Below are 19975 nucleotides of genomic sequence, written 5' to 3'. Positions count from 1 at the left end.
AAAAAGACAAGTGTGGAGTTTACAGAGTTTGTGGACTTCTAAAATACCAAGTTTCTTAAATAAAGGACCAGTATGTGCGTTAAAATCGGAAAAAGTGATGAGACGTGTAATTTTCTTCTGTAACAAAAGTATTGGCTCCAGGAAAGTCGAGAAGGTGTTACCCCAGATTTCGATACAATAAGTTATGTGTGGAAGAATGAGCGAGTTGTATAACAGTAAGAGAATAGATTTAGGCACATAATGTCGGAGATGTGAAATGATTCCTATTTGGGGGGCAATAGCTTTAACGACTTTTTGGATATGTAATATCCAATTAATATTTTGATCAAGTGTAACCCCATGATAAGTTGCCATTCGGTCTGTCTGCCACTGGTATTCTCTGTATACAAGTCTTCAGCGCTTTCTTTCGCCCGCATGAACACACTCCGGTACTGCATGTGTGACACAAACTCAAATATCAGTTGATGATAGTTCATCTACACCTCAAGTTCTGTATTTCAAGAAGAATGGCTCAAGAGAATGAGTCAACGAGAGAAAGAACCATGTAAATAGATTGAAGGATAGATAGATAGATAGATAGATAGATAGATAGATAGATAGATAGATAGATAGATAGATAGACAGGCAGATAGATAGATATAGATGGGTGTAGCTTGAATTTATACGAACGAGACAACGAAAGAACGTACGAACGAACAACCATAGACCCTAAAAAGACAGCCAACCACACAAAATACGCACACAAACGAAAAACAAACAAACAAGTAAAACAAACACACAAAAAAATAAATAGTCTGCATATCCATCACAAGGACGCTACTCACTCCCTATATATAGGAACTGCATATGATACTTGGGAACAACGAGGAAACTTCACCATGCAGTATGATAGCGACCATTAGTTCCTAGGTGGGTGGTTAAGATTGAAAAAAGTCCGCAAAGCAAATGATGTAAAAACACGCCATGTCAACTTTGCCAAAAATGATCAAATGACTTCAAGTAGTAAAAAGTGCACTCGTAATTAGGGGGAAATTTTGTCTGTCCCTGCGGAAAAGGACAAATATTTGAATGCAGAGGGAAAATAGGGTATGTTATCATCCGAACCACCCCTTTCAAGGTCTAATGGTTCATCCCTCACTGATAGTACTTGTACCGAAAATTTGATCCGATTCTGATGTCCGGTACCAAAAGTCTTGAAATGCAAGACGCATTATGCCTTGGATACGTTTCTGACTTGATGGCTAGTGTCAGCTTGGGCGAAATATTGACCCAAAATACTTTATTGAACGAAGCTCTATTGTAATGTGATTGCCGATCATTGCCGACCACTATTTAAAATTATGGATCTATGATGAATGGGTGATATTTTCTATATAAGGTCCGATGTAGTTTCAGAAATTTAAGGTTACGTCCAAATTAAATTCTACTCTTAAACTGAGAAAAATTAAGGAAACAATGAATTACGCATGGCCCCGACGAAAAAAATGAGGTGTCGGGAGATTTCCTTCTTTTATAATAAATAAATTTTTGTCTGATTCCTCGCTTTCGTATCTTTTTATTTTTTTACTAGAATTTCAAAAGATTTTTTTTTTAATCGAAATATAACGTTTTAATTCGTATTCTCAAAATTCAGATTAAAAAACGTCATATTTCGTGAAGAGAAATGACCGGAGGGTATTACCTATTGGTACTGACAAAAGAACATCAACCTCCAGTGTAAACCAATCACAACGTTCGTTGTACAGGTCAGTCATTTCAAAAACAGCGCAAGCGCAATAATACGATCCAACATGGCGCCTGTATTCTCCCTTTTGTACTAGTTCCGGAGCATTTTCTTTTATAATTTTCATTCCAGTCGTCCTTAGTTGGTTGAGATCTTTGGAAGATTTTACGAGTTCACTTTTAGGTAAGTATTTTACTGTGATACCATGTCTCCGATCGTCTTCTGTGTCACTGCGAAACTATTGTGTTTGTGGCCGTCCGAAACCAATGATGTCCAAGGCAGGATTTTTTTATTGGGAACCAGGCCCGAAACCATCACATCATCAAACATACCACTCAGTGAAATAATCGATCTCTAAGCTGAATTCTTCTCGTCAGGTTTTCATCTTTATTTTCTCTGAACGGTGTACAACTTTCAGATGTCACCCCTATTTCTGGAAGAGCGAATTTGTTACGACAACGATGGGGTTTTAGGTTGCTGTTGTTTTTTTTATGTGAGTGCGAGGCAAGATTAAGAGCGATCAGACGAGCCTGCATCGGATCAGATACTGAGATAGGGCTTCCCTGGTGGGACTGGCTCCTGATCAGCTATTTTGATCTCAGTGACACTTTTCACGTTGATTCTGACATCCATATTCAGTTAACTTCTTAGTGACCATAGCAGATATGTAAACAGCATTTTTAAGTGGTAGACCCGTATCGTTTATTAATCAGTTCATTCCGGGCGTCGTGCGTAGCCTTGAATGTCGTGGACACTGTACTGTAGTATTCGCTCTTGTTTACATGCAGTCATTCGCACTACTCTTGTTATCACAAGAGTTTATGTCGAATAGTTAATCGACGGTATGTCCCAAAATTATGCAGCGTTTTAAGAAAGCATCTATCGTGTCATTCATTTAGCTTGGTAAATGCAGTGTCTGCCAACCGAATCTTTACACTTATACTATCCTAATCTATGGTCACTTATCAGTGGTAGTGACCAAGATGGCGGCTACTACATTACCAGTATATACAGTACCAGCACTAGCCATAAAAATTAGAGGGGAAGCAGAGTATCTCTCACTATTGCTTTCGTAAATACCATATGTAGGTACTGCAGGTCTCAAAATACTGAGTAGTGTAGTCTTTCCAGAACATAGAAAGGAAGCCCTCCGTAAACACAACTTATTGTTTAAATTCTTTGTTTTTTTGTGATGTTGTAAATGTTAATAACAAACTTCTTGAGTGTCCTCATGCATTGCGATGGTTAAATTTGCCCAGGAACACTGCTCGGAGTTGTTAAACGTACAGATATTTACACACCACATCTCCCAGTGGTTACATTTATTTGTTGTCATGAAAATTGAGATTGAAATAATTCATGAATATTGATTGGGTAATGTGTTTACAAACTTTAGGAACGGTAAAAGGTATTTTTGTACTGTTGGTGGCAGACTGTTGACTTCACGTAAGATGTTTCCAAAACAAAATGTTTTCCCACGATATGTAGTGAAGAGGTAATGTTTTTCTTTTTCCCACTCTAAATACCATACACATTGATCTTGTTGATCAGTGCACTCACTGAACTAATATGTTGCATGTTCCTGACAGCAGGAAATTACAACGGCAACTCATTCCTGGATATGTCTGCATCAACTCACTGAGATACCCATTTATCAGCTTGCTGAACATAGAAATTATGATTGTGCTATCAATGGTACATGAGGGGTAATTCCAATTTGAAATCGGTTGTGTTACTCAGAACCCTGTTTCAGAGATGTCGGATGTGAAAGTAGTGCATTTCTATCATCCTTCCACACTATGACACTTTTTTGAATACTTTGGAATCCATCAGATGGGTATAGCAAGGAACCCTGGTACTGGTAATACCTGTTGACTTGCTGCTGTTCATTGGAAACCCTTGATATGAGTCACTGTTGAGACTGGAATTTCTCTTGTTCCCTGAAACTGAAAATTTTAATATCCAAGAATTGTTCTTAGTTTTGAGGAAGTTACACCAGTAATATGAAACTACTGGCACATCATGTAATGTAGCAGTGGAATTTTTACTGGCAGCCAGATTGCCAAATTCATGTTTTATTGCTTTTGTTTATGCAATTCATGGAAAGATCACACAACTTGAAAGTGAAGTTCAGCAAGAATTCTGAATATTTGTCATTTTCAATGAATCAGCAGAGCAAGACAAATTGGTGAGAAATTGATTTTTGTAAAATTTGTGTCATTGATTTAAAAAAAAAAAATTTGCCAATTTTTAGCAAAACATTAAAACTGAGAAATTTTTGCCATTCAAAAGGGCCTAGAGTAAGATGGTTTAGGATTTTCAGTCAAAGATTAGAAGATATGGTATATTTATTTTCAACCAGCAATCTACTGTACCTGCACCAAGGTAACACAGACATAGGTACATGTAGTGTAGTGTTTACTCATGTACACTGCATTTCAAGCTGTATATCCTCTTCAGATGAAGACTAAGACATGAAAAAAATTGGATGAATAGATAGTGTTTTATCAGCTTAAGGTAGTATATACCCCAAACTTGGAATACTTAAACTTTTGCTCAAAACTTTCTGCAAGAAAATAATAAACCGTTCCCTTTGGAAATCAGGAATAGAATTTGGTAATAGAGGAACAAATTACCCAATATATATTGACACTTGAAATTCAAAGTGGCCACCATCCCGTATTAACTTTATGCTGAAGAACCAAAGTTTTGATTTTCACAAAAATAGGGCGGCGAAAACTTCAGTTACTCCATGAACTTGAAATTGAGCTTAGGAGTGGTAGACCATAAAAGTATCGTAAAAGTTTTAGAGTCCAAAGATTGATTTCTTAAGAGCATTCTGCCTTAACCCTTTCACCCCCAGTTCCCTGTATAAAGGTCCAACTTTACCATAGAAAACAATGGATTTGAGATAAACCATGGTGGTGAAAGGGTTAAGTCATCTGTCTTATGGATGAGATGATGGTGTTAGTAAGGTTAACATTGATTGGTTACAATATTTAGGACTATCAACAGGATTGAGTAAATCCATCCTCTGTTACTACAGGATCAGTCTCGAGCTGGATTCAGTGCTGACAGCTTCTGCAATTTTGTCTGGTTTACAACCTTTAGTTATGGATTTTAGCTCACATTTGTTATATGTATATCAAAGAGAACTTATGTGGTACATGTAAGTTAGTGGCATCTGCATGTCTGTAGTCTATACGTCAGTCCACATAAAAAATTCCACAACTGCACACCTACCATCTTAGTACAGTACAGGTGCACCCAGGGGTGGAGATGTGAATTTGTTCAAATGAACATGTTAGTGTCAAAAATATACAAATTATGTAAAAAAAGGCAGAATCCTGCAAATTGCTAAAACTCTGTAACCACAGGCCAGATTTGGTTGAAACTTGGTATTCAGGTTCCTTTAGGTAACTTTAGTTAGGTGTTTTCAAATTCTGGTTTACAATTCTTGTACTTATTCAGCGGCTCATCAGATTTATAGGATGGGGAATCCACTGGGAAGTCAGGAAAAGAGTTTTGTATCATGCATCTACCATTAATGTTGATTGCCATATGCAATGACAATTTTCACTGGTCAACTAGGGCCATATGCCTGACTAGTAATTAAATACTAAACACAGAAAACGTTTTCAAACCTATAAACTTGAGTAACAGTAAAACACAGATTCATGAATATTTGCAAAACAACAAAAAATAATGTAAAAATTTTGATTTGTCTAATTTTCTAAATGGGCAGTGTATGTAATGTACGTGAACCAATATGTGTCACTTTATAAAGTGCTGGAGCATTGGAAGACATCAGTGCATCTCGGCCCTGTGCACAGTGACTGAAGCAAACTTAGTGCTCTTACCACTGTGTGTACTTCATTATTATTATACTTTATTGTCCTAAAAAAAAGGATAATCACCTTACCGCTGTGTGTACTTCATAATATCTTGGTCATGGAGCCAATTTTTTCTCACTCAATGACAGTGTCCAAGTTTTTCATGGGCTCCTCATTTGTACAAATGAAGATGAAACCCAGGTTAGCAGATTTCAGTATGATCTGTTGTCATTCTCGCGTACACTTTGAGCGAGAGCTAACGCATCCGTCGCTGTTCTGTACATTTCAATTTGCTTGGCCATGTTCAAAGGCAAAACAGTCTCTCTCACAAAATTTGCCTTGCCTGTTAACCCTTTGATCGCCAGTGTCTATTTTTGTCCCCTTTATAAAGTAAACCCCAGTCAATTTTTCTCAGATTTTTGCCAAAATTTTGAGAAAAAAACTGTAGCCAATGAAATGTGATGTCCATTTGGTCCAAAATTATCAAAACATTACAGAAAAATTCATAAAAAATTGATAAAATTTTGCAGTAAAATTTTGGCGGGAGAAAATTGCATCGCTCAAAGGGTTAATCCCCTCTCCCCTGCCTATTAATAAAACTTATTCGTCAGTGTGTTGCCTTGTTTCTTCAGTATTAATTATGATTTTGCAAGACTAACAGCAAGTGTTCAACTGTTGAATGACGCTACAGAATAAGTCAAAGAACTTGATGTAGACCAGTAGTTTTGTTGTGAGCATCTTATATGTTTGTATCAGATAGGGACTTCAGTTCTCCCAATTATCAGAAATGGTTGCTATGGAATAATGATATGCACTGAGTGAGGGAACTGTAGTTTCTGTAAGAGGGGGCAGTAGCAATTTTGATTGTGTAGTCTTTTTTGGCGGTTAGACATTTCCTGGAAACCACTGCACATGTATCTGATATTGCAACATTGCTGCTGTTACAAATTTACTGTGGTGATGGGCAGTAACATGGATGTGTATAAGTCATCGACATAGAAGCAGCTGTTGTGTTTAATTCTTAGCTCCTTTTTCAATTTGATTGTCATCGATCATCCCAGAGCAGCATTTCCAGAGGCTTACTTGACCCTTTTACTGCATGATTTGGGTCAAACCGTGTGGTTATCAATTGCACATTGGGATCTAACACTTGTGAACAGGGGTCAACTTTGTCTCAAGTGACCATTGACATTGCACTCAGTGAGATTGGTAATCACTGTGTTACATGTGATGTAATACTTGAACTTTGACACTGAAGTCTCTCTGTCCCACCTGATTGTGACTCTTTCCTTACCATTCCATGTTTTGCTATGCATCGTACCCAGAGTGTTATTTTCTAATAATTGTACATTGTATAACAGGATGTGTGATGTTTATCTTTTGTTCAGGTTTCCACTATCATTTTGCTGGAAAATATCAGTTTTCAAACTGAAATATAACAGGCTGTCAGTGAAGCTAAACTATGGTGTAGAGTGGCTGCTTGTGATAAATGATTTTTCAGTGTTAAGTAGTATTTGGTATTGACCTTGATGAAGTTTTCTCAGTGTTTAACCATTACTCTACACCATGGTTTTGCCCAAGTTCAATGGTGATTGTTGACTGATACACAGAAAACTGGGTGAACAGGTTGCAATGGAGACAGGAGAGAGTGTGGAGAGAATGGTTCACACTTGAACCTGTTTATTTTGCCAACATGAACTTTTGATATTGTGCAATCTATTCATTGCCATTGACACAAACATAGGCATTTTTCTTCACTGAAAGTTTGAAAGTTCTGCAAGCACTACAGTAGTCAGTTTGGAAAGAATAAAAAAACACTGACGGAGAGAAATTCTGAAAATCAGTAAACGTTTTGAGTTTCTCAGTGCAGTGTAACAGTTTCCAATAAGTTTGTGGAACATATTACATATTTCATTTTTCACGATTTTTATGTTTACATGTACACTTGTCATAGAAACGTGGACTTCTGTCCCTGAAAAAACAATGTGACCAATGGAAGTTTTGCTGTTTATTAACCCTTTTCCTGCCAAGTCCATATTTCACCATAAGGTCAAGATGGTTAAAATTAATGAAACACAATATATTCAATATGATGTATTTTAACATACCAGGGGGTAATACTGTACATTTGAAGGCTGTTGAAAACATAATACTGTGAAGTTGATTTTTTTGGACAAAAGATGCCATAACATACCAAGCCAAGTGGGTGAAAATACGTCATGTTTTGGCTCAATACCGCTTTTTACTGATTTGGCTGATGGGGAAGTGATACAGTTATTATTGTCTGGCAGGAAAAGGGTTAACTTCAACTAAATGTCTCCTTTCTATTGTAAATTGTTGTCTCATTGCAATTTGTAACAAGTCCTACCTGCCTTTCATACTGTGAGACACCGGCTCTTGCTTGCTCTAGTAGGGCCACATGTAAGACATGGCCAGGTTACTCAAGTGAAAACTCACTTAGGAAGTTAAGCAATCTGGTGACCTTTTGAACTGTTTCGCTATGAAATTGTGTATTTTATTGGACAATTTGTACCAAGCCAGGCATGAACACCATCAAATTAACTTGATTACCTTCATAGCATGTCTGCAGAAGCACAATATACAAAATAGATTTGTTTTCATCTATTTTCCATACATCTACATGTATTTTCAGTATGCCATAGAGAATCAAGAATTTACCTTGTCCCGATAATAAGTGCATGAACATTCATTTATCTGGAAATCAACACCTGATGCTTTAATATCAGATGACATAACATTTAACCATCATCATAGTATCATATTTGTGTTGAAGGATCCAGTGATCTGTGATATGGTAAATGGTAAAACACCTCTGCTACAGAACAGGAAACAAACTGAATAAACAAATGCTGAAACACTGATGACAGATTTTCAAATGTGGATAGTGATCTGTATTTCACGTAGATGTCCTTGACATCTGTGACTGTTTTTGCTTATGACAGGCATAAGGTAGATCTTGCCTCGGGGACAGAAATTTGGGCTTTCAAATTTTATTAATTCTCTTCTGATCTACCACCTGTGGAGGTTCATTTTAAAGGTCTTGATGAAAGAAAAGTTTTCACCATCTTAGTTTTCAAAATCAAAAATTTCATTTTTCTCCATAGAGTTAACACAGGATTTGCGGGCATTATGAATTTCAAATATTGGGAAATCTTAGGTAATTTGTCTCTCTAGTCTTGCTTTGGAAAGAGAACGGTCTAAGGTTTCATTGAGGAAAGTTTTAGGAAAAGTTTAAGTCTTTCACTTTTGAGGTGCATATTACCTTAAGCTTGTATCTACTTGTATTTGGCTCTGGTTATCATATTTTATTATTTCCACATGATAATATGGTAGGTTGGATTGTTGGATTGTTAATCCAGTGAATTAGGGAAAAGACATTCTAAGATGATAGTTGTGGTGGGATGTGGTAAGCCATTAAAATAAACACTGTGTGACCATAAACTGGAATTAATGTTACTCATATACAGATCACTGGTAACACCAGCATTGCACATGTCATCAAGTGTTTACATGTACATGTAGGTGTGCGGTAATTGTTTTTTCCAAAAGAATATTTTTATAGATTGTACATGATGTAAGTGGTGGTGTTTTCCTGAAAATGGTCATCTCATATTTCACTTGTGTCTGAATAATCATGCAACCTACATGTACGTGTATACATGTATATGTTTTTGGGATTTATGCATTTATCTGTCCAGGAACAGGCTTTCCACTTTCATTTGAAATCTAGATAGATAAAAATTTATCTGTTTATTTTGAATTATACGAAAATCTGTTTTGTTCTTTTATCAATATTCATGAAACTACCCATCCACAATGGACAGACGTTATGCAAATGTATACAGTGTCAATTGTTAGGTCGTGTCATGTTCTCTTAAAATAACAAATGTTATAAATTTAAATTATTAATCACAGCACCAGAGATTTCAGCAGTATTCATTCAGCTCATGTTTGCTGCTTTGTTACTGTTTCTCTATGTAAATGCCCAGGGTCCAGAGCATGTAACTTTCTGTAGAAACTGGGGTTGGTGCTTACCCAAACCTCAGCCTGGTGCTTTCTGTTTGTTAAAAATGTAGGTAGAAATGAATCAAGCACAGGCACTCAGCTCACATCGACTGCAACACTGTGTTACAGCTCTGTGTATTGGCAATCCTAATACTTGCCTGAAAGTTGATTAGCAGAAAGGGCCATTCCATATGAAAAATGCTTCTGACACAACAAGAAGAAAGTGTTAAAGGAATGAGACTTGCATGCTATTGTTTCAAATTTTTTTCAATTTCCCATTTTTCTCAAAACTCTGAAATATTTGGGTGGTTGCTTTGGCTGAAAGTTTCCCCGATTTCAAAGTTTTATTGAAAGTTGGGAGTTAGGTGCTCGCCCAAAAGTGGATGCACATGCGGGATAACTTACATGTATATGGTAGTTAGTCAAGTGATGTTGCAGCCATGGCAACGTTAAATCCTGTTTCTTCAGGCTATCATTGCCACATTTCACATCTTACACACTGAATTTAGTCTACCGAAATGAACCCAGTACATGTATGTGATGATCTTGCACTTCAGACTGCACCAATCTCTACATGTATGTGATGATCTTGCACTTCAGACTACACCAATCTCTACATGTATGTGATGATCTTGCACTTCAGACTGCACCAATCTCTACATGTATGTGATGATCTTGCACTTCAGACTACACCAATCTCTACATGTATGTGATGATCTTGCACTTCAGACTACACCAATCTCTACATTTATGTGATGATCTTGCACTTCAGACTACACCAATCTCTACATTTATGTGATGATCTTGCACTTCAGACTACACCAATCTCTACATTTATGTGATGATCTTGCACTTCAGACTACACCAATCTCTACATTTATGTGATGATCTTGCACTTCAGACTGCACCAATCTCTACATTTATGTGATGATCTTGCACTTCAGACTGCACCAATCTCTACATGTATGTGATGATCTTGCACTTCAGACTGCACCAATCTCTACATGTATGTGATGATCTTGCACTTCAGACTGCACCAATCTCTACATGTATGTGATGATCTTGCACTTCAGACTACACCAATCTCTACATTTATGTGATGATCTTGCACTTCAGACTACACCAATCTCTACATTTATGTGATGATCTTGCACTTCAGACTACACCAATCTCTACATTTATGTGATGATCTTGCACTTCAGACTGCACCAATCTCTACATGTATGTGATGATCTTGCACTTCAGACTGCACCAATCTCTACATGTATGTGATGATCTTGCACTTCAGACTACACCAATCTCTACATGTATGTGATGATCTTGCACTTCAGACTGCACCAATCTCTACATGTATGTGATGATCTTGCACTTCAGACTACACCAATCTCTACATGTATGTGATGATCTTGCATTTCAGACTGCACCAATCTCTACATGTATGTGATGATCTTGCACTTCAGACTGCACAATCTCTACATGTATGTGATGATCTTGCACTTCAGACTACACCAATCTCTACATGTATGTGATGATCTTGCACTTCAGACTACACCAATCTCTACATGTATGTGATGATCTTGCACTTCAGACTACACCAATCTCTACATGTATGTGATGATCTTGCACTTCAGACTGCACCAATCTCTACATGTATGTGATGATCTTGCACTTCAGACTGCACCAATCTCTACATGTATGTGATGATCTTGCACTTCAGACTGCACCAATCTCTACATGTATGTGATGATCTTGCACTTCAGACTGCACCAATCTCTACATGTATGTGATGATCTTGCACTTCAGACTACACCAATCTCTACATGTATGTGATGATCTTGCACTTCAGACTGCACCAATCTCTACATGTATGTGATGATCTTGCACTTCAGACTGCACCAATCTCTACATGTATGTGATGATCTTGCACTTCAGACTGCACCAATCTCTACATGTATGTGATGATCTTGCACTTCAGACTACACCAATCTCTACATTTATGTGATGATCTTGCACTTCAGACTGCACCAATCTCTAACAAACTCCATTTGATACATGTAGTTGTGTAGTTCATAAAATGCTGATATATTCGCAGTCAGTTGTGTCAGAAAAGGCATACTTTATCATTGATCAAAGCACAAATCAGTACATTTGGCATTGTGCAATTATTTTGAATACGTTTGGACGTGTTTTTGACATTGATTTGTGCAGCGACGTTGACATTGAATAGAAGTGGGTCTTCATATTTTTAATAATGATTGATACACATACATGCACTGCACTAGTTTTGATCTTCAGTTGACCATCACCGTACCCGTTGCACTAGTTGCAAGTGGACAAAATATTGGTTTCCAGTGATTCTTTTAGTCATTAATATAGGAACTTGTAAGTAAACATCATCAGTTTTAGTAATGGTTTAAAGAGTTGAAATTACCGAAATTCATGGTCGCTGTTCTGGGGTTTTTGCAAGCTTGGCTGTATTATGAGCTATGTAGTCAGGCTGTGATCATACAGTACCGGTATATGGTAATGATATACCTGATGTAATGGCCAAAGCAGTATATCCTTCACATAGCTGTAACTCTGATGATGGCTAAGTTTAAAAAATAATTCGTGAATTTTACCAGCAGGAGTAATTGCAAATATTGTCATCTATTTCACTTGCAAATGGTCTGATTTCATCCACTGTTCAACCCTGTCTCCATGTAGTTTGTCTGCAATTTGCATGCATATAATGTATCAAATGCAGTGTGTAATTTTATCAGTGTACGAGAAAATCAAATTCAATAATTAGAAAATTGCCTCTTTACAGTATGTAGCTAAATTGTAGAACTGTGGTCGGCATCCTGAAAATTCTCAATTGCTTTTTTTATTTTTCCTGTAAAATTATATCAAGATTGATTTTTTAATTTGGTTTTTAAACGCGAAATTGCCCACCTGCATATGTCTTTTTTCTATCCTGTCTGACATTCCAAGTACATGTAATTTATTTCATGTCTTAAAAAACCAAGAAAGTGTTGTATGTGTACCGCATTTTTGTCTCAGTATTTATAGTATAGTTGATGCAATTTGATCCAACGGAACAGAGGAACTATAACATCATTCACTAATATATTGTCTTCTTTCATGTACCTGCCCTTCACTATAAATTTTTAAAATGAAATTAAAGTCTTGGGACCAGTTTTTGAAAGATAAATGTGTACAAACTGACATTACGTCGTGTGTTGAATTTGCTATTCAAAGTGTAAGTGTCTTTTACCTTCTGTACATCACCAGTCTTTCTCTGATTCCATGAAAATATAGAATGATGAGTTGGAATTGTGGCTATTTACTGTTTCCTCAGATGTTGATGCATATCTTTGTGATGTCTGTGAAACTGTTGATGGAAAACTACCTTTTTGTTCCAAATTCGCAAAAATGTCGTGACTTTTTCCAGCTACATTTAACCCTTTTACCACCATGGTTTGGTGAGTGTGGACCTGTTCATACAGTAGGAAATTGGGGTGAACAGGTTAACCCACCTCTCCAATGGTTTGGCCCATACCCACTGTTATCTGTGGTGACTCTGGACCTGTTCACCAGGAATCGGGGTAAACAGGTTTACCCATCTCCACCATGGTTTGGCTCAAACCCACTGTCACCAGAGGTAGCTGTGGACCTTTTTACAGGGAATCGGGGATGAACAGGTTAACCCACCTCCACCATGGTCTGGCCCAAACCCACTGTTATCTGTGATTACTGTGGACCAGTTCATATAGAATTGTGGGTAAACATGTTAACCCGCCTCCACCATGGTTTGGCTCAAACCCACTGTCACCAGAGGTAGCTGTGGACCTTTTTACAGGGAATCGGGGATGAACAGGTTAACCCACCTCCACCATGGTCTGGCCCAAACCCACTGTTATCTGTGATTACTGTGGACCAGTTCATATAGAATTGTGGTTGAACAGGTTAACCCACCTCCACCATGGTTTGGCCCAAACCCACTGTTATCTGTGATTACTGTGGACCAGTTCATATAGAATTGTGGTTGAACAGGTTACCCACCTCCACCATGGTTTGGCCCAAACCCACTGTTATCTGTGATTACTGTGGACCAGTTCATATAGAATTGTGGTTGAACAGGTTAACCCACCTCCACCATGGTCTGGCCCAAACCCACTGTTATCTGTGATTACTGTGGACCAGTTCATATAGAATTGTGGTTGAACAGGTTAACCCACCTCCACCATGGTTTGGCCCAAACTTGTTGTTGATTTTGGCAAAGTTTGATCTCCACAAAGAAAAAAAAGGAGTCAAAGGGTTACACAATTAAAGACAGCTATATTTCAACCCCTTCTACTGTACCTCGGCCTTCCTGTACTAGAATCTATTCATGTGGCCAAGGCAAAACTTTGATTTTGTTGTGTGTGTCTCTTTCTTCTATCAGAAGCAAAAATTCCATCGTCCAAAATAAAAAGTTTGTTATCGTCAGCCTTACGACATTCTGTGCAAACATCCAAAAGTTGAGCTGAGGGGATTTCTTGTCAGGGTATCGATAATTGTTGGCGAAGGTAGGCCTTATTGTATCCTTGTTCTCCTGAAGACCTTTCAACTTCAAGTTTAATTTTGATATTTCAAGGATTACCATCCACATGTAGAGTACTGATTGCTGTTGAATGAAGATGTCTCAAATCTACATGTAGTTTAGTTCGTTACAACTGCAAGTTCACTTTATGTTTGGGTTACTATCAACTAAACTTTGACCCTGGCTATTGTGAACTGTGACTGATAGATGACACGAGTCATGTTACTCTGAAAGTCATTATACAATATTCAAATGGTTCTTAGCGCCATCAAGTGGGAAGTTGTTTGTGTCAGAAAATTTTGTTGGTATCAAATGCAGAAATCTTGAACAATATGTTAATTCTGAAATTTTGAAATATACTGTTATAAAAAATGTCTTATGGCTTGTTTCATCATTTATATTTGTGTGGGAAACTGTACTAGAAATTGGAAAGACAGGAATACAGAGGTAATACTTATATGTACCATACAGTAGTTCCAGCGAGGGACATTAAGTATTTGAATTCTCCATAGTAGCACTGATTCAGGTTTGCAGCAGGAATGTTCTTTCCTCAATGTTCATAATCTGTGGTCAAGAAATAGAGGACCAAGGAGAAGTGTTCAGCCAGAACCAGAGAGGAATTTCTGTCCTCAAAATATGGGTAACGACTGTCATCAATGGATGTATTGTGTCCCCGCAGTTCTGGAAACTTTTCTTACCATCATGCGATTTTTGCTTTCAAATTTATATGTTTACCTGATTGGCATATTGTGAATATATAAATACTACATAAACCACCTGTGCTAGGAGTCTTCAGGTGACGTCAAACAAAATCCCAACTTTGTTCAGCACAGAATCATAGTGACATTGACGTCTGTCTATTGATAAATGAGCATTTCTTTGTACGCATCAGAATAAAAATGACTTTGACATAAATGCCTAGATTACAGATACAGATAATGCCATTGTTTCCTTAGGTTTGGTTGCAGAAGAGCTCCAGCGAATTTGCCTTTGTAACAGAAATACATATTTTATCTAACTTTGTGTTGTTTGGTTAAGTTGTTTTCAAGTATTTTGGTAACCCCTGACCTGCATAATTTCAAATATCTCTGCAGGTGCTTGACAAGTGTTTGACGCTTCATATGCTGACAAGCCTGTGAAGATCTTGGTCTGTTGGAAGGAGAACAGCAGTGTTCAGGATGCCAAGGTACGGAACGAAAACCTACGGCAGGAAAGCGAAAGATTCCGAGGCTGATCAAGAATTTGATGAGCTGTTTGGCGATGCCAGAAAAGGCAACAATTTACCCTCTAAGACGGCATCCACTCATCGCAGATGGGGAAACATGGCGTACACCAGCAGCAGGGTGACGCGGAAAAGTGCTATGCAAGCCAAGGAGCCTGAGATTCCACCAGTGGAACCACCGAGGAAACGTCGACGCAATAGCGACGATTCTTCCGGTGACCCTTTCAGTTTCGACAGTGACGATGACAAGGGGTCACCCAGAAAGAGGGCGCTGCAGACGCCACCGACAAAGACTAACCAAATTGTTGAGAGTCCAAAGAAGAAAGGTGTTATCGCGGATAATAAAAGTAGTGCTGTCACAAACACCAAGCAAACTAAGGAAGATGTTGAAAACACACGGAGAAGTCCAGTTGAAGCCAGTGTGAAATCATCAAATAAGGATCATGTAGCTAAGTCCAAACAAGGTTCTGCAACAAACAAAGGGGAATTGTCTTCTAAACTGCCAATTAAACCCAATGACTCAAGGCCAAAGGTGAATCCAAAGTCATCAGAAAGTGCAAAACCTGCGAAGGCTGAGGAGAAAACTGTAAAATCCAAAACAAGTGACAATACAATAAAAACATCGAAGATACATGTGAAACCTATGAAGCCAGCATCTGTGCCTACCTCCGGACCAAATGACAAGAATCTTGAAGTCAAACACAAAGTGACCACGGATATACAGAGGGCTAAAAAAATTCCAGGTAATGTGGATGGGATAAGGACACAGGAGGAGCATGCGTATGCGCAGAAGTCCCCTCCGAGAGACAAATCACGTATTTTTATGAGTCAGATGGAGGAGGAACACGCATATGCGCAAAAACCACTGCCAAATAAAATGGAGGAGGAGCACGCATACGCACAGAGGTTTTCAACTGAGAAATCCGATCTCTTGAAAAAATCAAGGACTAATGTTTCCAAGGATAACACTGTTACAAACACATTTGCTAAACGGACAAATAACAATGAAATAACGGTACGACAGCCGGTGAAAACGTACGGGAGCAAGCTTGCTGCAAAGACTGCCCAGACTAAAGCATCTGTGTCGTCAGCTGCGGTTAACCATAAGCCAGGAATGATAAGGACAAGTTCTGCTCCGATCATTTCATCAACAAAAGACTCAGAAGCAAACGATGACCGCTCAGGGAAAGATGGCTACGATTTTGACGATGACGATGATGCAAACGATGATGACTTTCTAGGATCTTCCAAACGCATCAAAGTGGTGCGGACCTACAGTAGACATTCAAATCTGTTAACTACATCCTCAGGAAGAGCTGGAATTCAAAAGCCGATGTTGTCGCAGGCAAGCAGCAGGGGCGCGACACTGTCATCATCGTCGACGACTTCACAGCAGCTCGATGCATTTGCATTTGATGACTCTGACCACGGGAAGAGCGAAAACGATGAAGGGATGACCTTCACTGTGAAAGATCAACAGCTGTCGAGAAAAGTGCGGTCGGCGAGGTTACTCACAGGCAAATCGGATCTTCACCCATCATCGTCATCATCAACTGCTCGTAGTAGTAGTCCAGTCACTAAGTCAATACTTACTACTAAGGATAGTCCTGGGAAAAAGGTAAGGTTCATTTATAACTTAGAAGTTTACCTTGCAAGCATTCCTGTGCACCCTTCAACCCTGTATTTCAGATGGGTGTCGGATTGAAGTTACAACGGCCCCATTGAATTTTACATTATCATATGCCAATATCGTTCCATCCAGGTGATACAGGTACATATCAGATGTAATATTTTATGGTAAATGTCCAGATATACACGTTAAACATCACCACCAGTTTTGAAGTATTTCTGAACAATACTTGCAATTTTCAAGTATTAAAACAAAGTTAAACAAAATGGCTGCCGCTTTCCACCTACTATGCAATAGTGCAGACATAAAAGTTTTTTTGTCTCATGTCTGACACAGCCCGAATGACACTTATGCTTATTCCATGCAGGGAACAGGCGATATTGGGTAATAACCTGCAAGTAATTGTTTGGTCATCCTTATTGTTTTAACTCATAATAACAATGGTTAAAGTAATAAATAGATCAGACTGTGCATAGACATGATTTCTTATGTATCTAACAATAATGAAACAAAGAGAGAGCATGCCTTGAATGGTTCAACACAATTGATGTACATATAGTCGTTTTGTCCAATTGTATGAGACACTGGGAACTAAATATGGACACAGTAAATCAACGTCTTAATGTATTTTGGACGTTATACAATAAAGACAAGTTTCCTAATTGTTATTCCAAGTCCTTTGCAGCACTATGAAAAGAAAATCAGGCTGTCACGTCTTTCATATATTGGCCTCTATCATTTAAGTTTATTTTAATCTTACATGAGAATGTTGGCAACATTTATGGAAATATGATTTTCTGTAAAAGTGTGTGACTTGAATTATTCATATCCAAGTGATTATGTCACATGCTTGTGTTTCATTCAAATCTACATCATAGAGTGTGTGTGTGTAGATAAACCAGATATGATTGGTATTATACCAATTACAATATACCATGGGATATGGTCATTGACATTTATGTGACATAGGTCATAGGGTCATAGGTCACAAGGGCATGGCTTTTAACCAATCTGATTAAAGTCAGGTCGGCGATGTTCCTGCCTTTGCTTGTCCTTTTCCATTCTTGTTAACTGCCAGTCACCTAACTACATCTGAACCACTGCCATAGGAGATTGCCTTCAAATCTTGTACATCTGCCAGAACAGCTGACGAATCAGAAAGAGGTTTACAATCTGCACTTGCAGCTTTGTATTCAATAACACAACCTGATTGGCTCCTGCAGAGTGCAAGATTTGAATGGGATCTCCACTGTGGCAGTGGTTCTGATGTAGTTTGGCGACTGGTAGCTGCCAAGAATTGCAAAGGACAAGCAAAGGTGAACACGTCACTATCTCTAACATCTGATTTCAATCAGATTAGACTTTTGACCGACATATGATACATGTATGTGTAGTTAAATTCAGAATGTGTATTTTTTTGCAGGTGCTAGGTATATTGTATCGGTCGTAAGAATATAAATATGTACTTGCATGATAATTTGATGAATCAATTATTTTAGTTGATTCTGAGTGATTTTACAATGGCACAGCCATTGACAATGCAACATGACATTGAATGAACCATTGATGACTTACTTATTATTCATGAATGTTGCAGTCAGAAATATTCCATTGATTTTGTGAAAAATGCATACAGAAAGGTCCATGTGGAATTTTACTGCAGTGTAGAGGCGTAAATTGCTCAGACCATCCTAACTTCAGCCAACTGCCAATCAAAGTGCACACATTTCCACACATGCTACACATAGTTTGTCAGTCCTAGACACTATTCTACTCTACTCTTGCTAATCCTTCTCCCTACAGTGTGTTGAAATTAATAAAAGAGTTATGCTTTGTGTTTTGTACAATTATGGAACGTTATCTCTGACAAATTCTTCTTCATACTGAAATTCAATTTTCACTTCAACACAAATTCACGGGATGTTACAAACATGCACGCTGTTTTGACAAGTTGAAAAAGTAGGCATTTTCAGGATGATTTTGTGGAGCCAAGAAACTACTTTTCTTATACAAACATGGTTAATACATCAAAAGTCACAGCAGATAGCACTTCTCATTGTCATACAGGGATGCTACTACATGTAGTAGCATTTTCACGTGAACTTAAGGTAGAATGCGCCTCAGGGACAGATTTTCAGATTTCAGAGATAGTACAGATGTGATAGCCGACTGTTACATTGGATGTAAATCTTGCAAATTTGAAAAAAAAGAAAGATATGTTTGCATTATTATTTGTGATCATTGGGTGATGATTGTTGTGGTGACGATTGGTATCACAATAGTGGTAATGATAATATTTTACGTATTGGTTTATTTTTCTTTACTTTGGTTAAAAAGCGAATAATTACCAGCTGTCTTTGACAAAGCATCTGCAAGTGACGTATTTGACGTACTTTTCATTTTGAGGTTTTACACATGGCAGCTGTTGTACCCTGACACACATGGAGTTAGAAACCCCATTCTCTTGCAAATCGTGTCATTGAACCAGGTTGATAGTATTTTGAGGAACGTGTTTATCATAGTATTTGATCCCAGCTTGTTTGATCCCAGCTTGCTATTTCAGCAACTGTATCTCCCACCTGCTTTTGTTAAAATCCCTACATGTATTAGTTAACGATTGATGTATATTCTGTTATTTTTATTTTGCATGTGAAATGCAATTACTTGTCATAGTCCCTACAACCTGTCAAATACATGTAGCAAGTGAACGTCAACACAACTGATGAGTGTGCGATATCCAATTTTATTGTCAACCACTGAATTTTAGAACTGACAGGAGTTCATTTGTCAATAACACTGCATATTTTACACTGTGCATTTTAATGGTAAGACTGATATTTTGTATTTCAACATGCTTTAAGGTACATTTTAGTTGTCTAAAAAATGAAAGACTTGAACTTAGCATTTGTCAAGCAAATTTTAAACCATTCTCTTTCAAAATCAAGAATGAAAATTGGGGGGTCATCATGCACATTTT

General features: G+C 37.9%; 1 protein-coding gene across 1 annotated transcript in view; it reads left to right on the top strand.

Moving 5' to 3' along the window:
• The first annotated feature begins 1768 nt into the window (after positions 1-1768).
• The window catches only part of LOC139123270 (wings apart-like protein homolog), a 49829-nt gene continuing 31622 nt past the window's right edge, over positions 1769-19975 (top strand). Inside the window, exons 1-2 of the mRNA XM_070689400.1 lie at positions 1769-1906; positions 15241-16986. Coding sequence (XP_070545501.1) covers positions 15325-16986 — 1662 coding nt within the window. The 5' untranslated portion in view covers positions 1769-1906; positions 15241-15324. The remainder of the gene's footprint in view (positions 1907-15240; positions 16987-19975) is intronic.

This window comes from Ptychodera flava, chromosome 22 (assembly GCF_041260155.1).
Source record: "Ptychodera flava strain L36383 chromosome 22, AS_Pfla_20210202, whole genome shotgun sequence".
Lineage (NCBI taxonomy): Eukaryota > Metazoa > Hemichordata > Enteropneusta > Ptychoderidae > Ptychodera > Ptychodera flava.
Note: the sequence above shows the minus strand (reverse complement) of the source record. Positions and strands in the feature narration are given on the sequence as shown.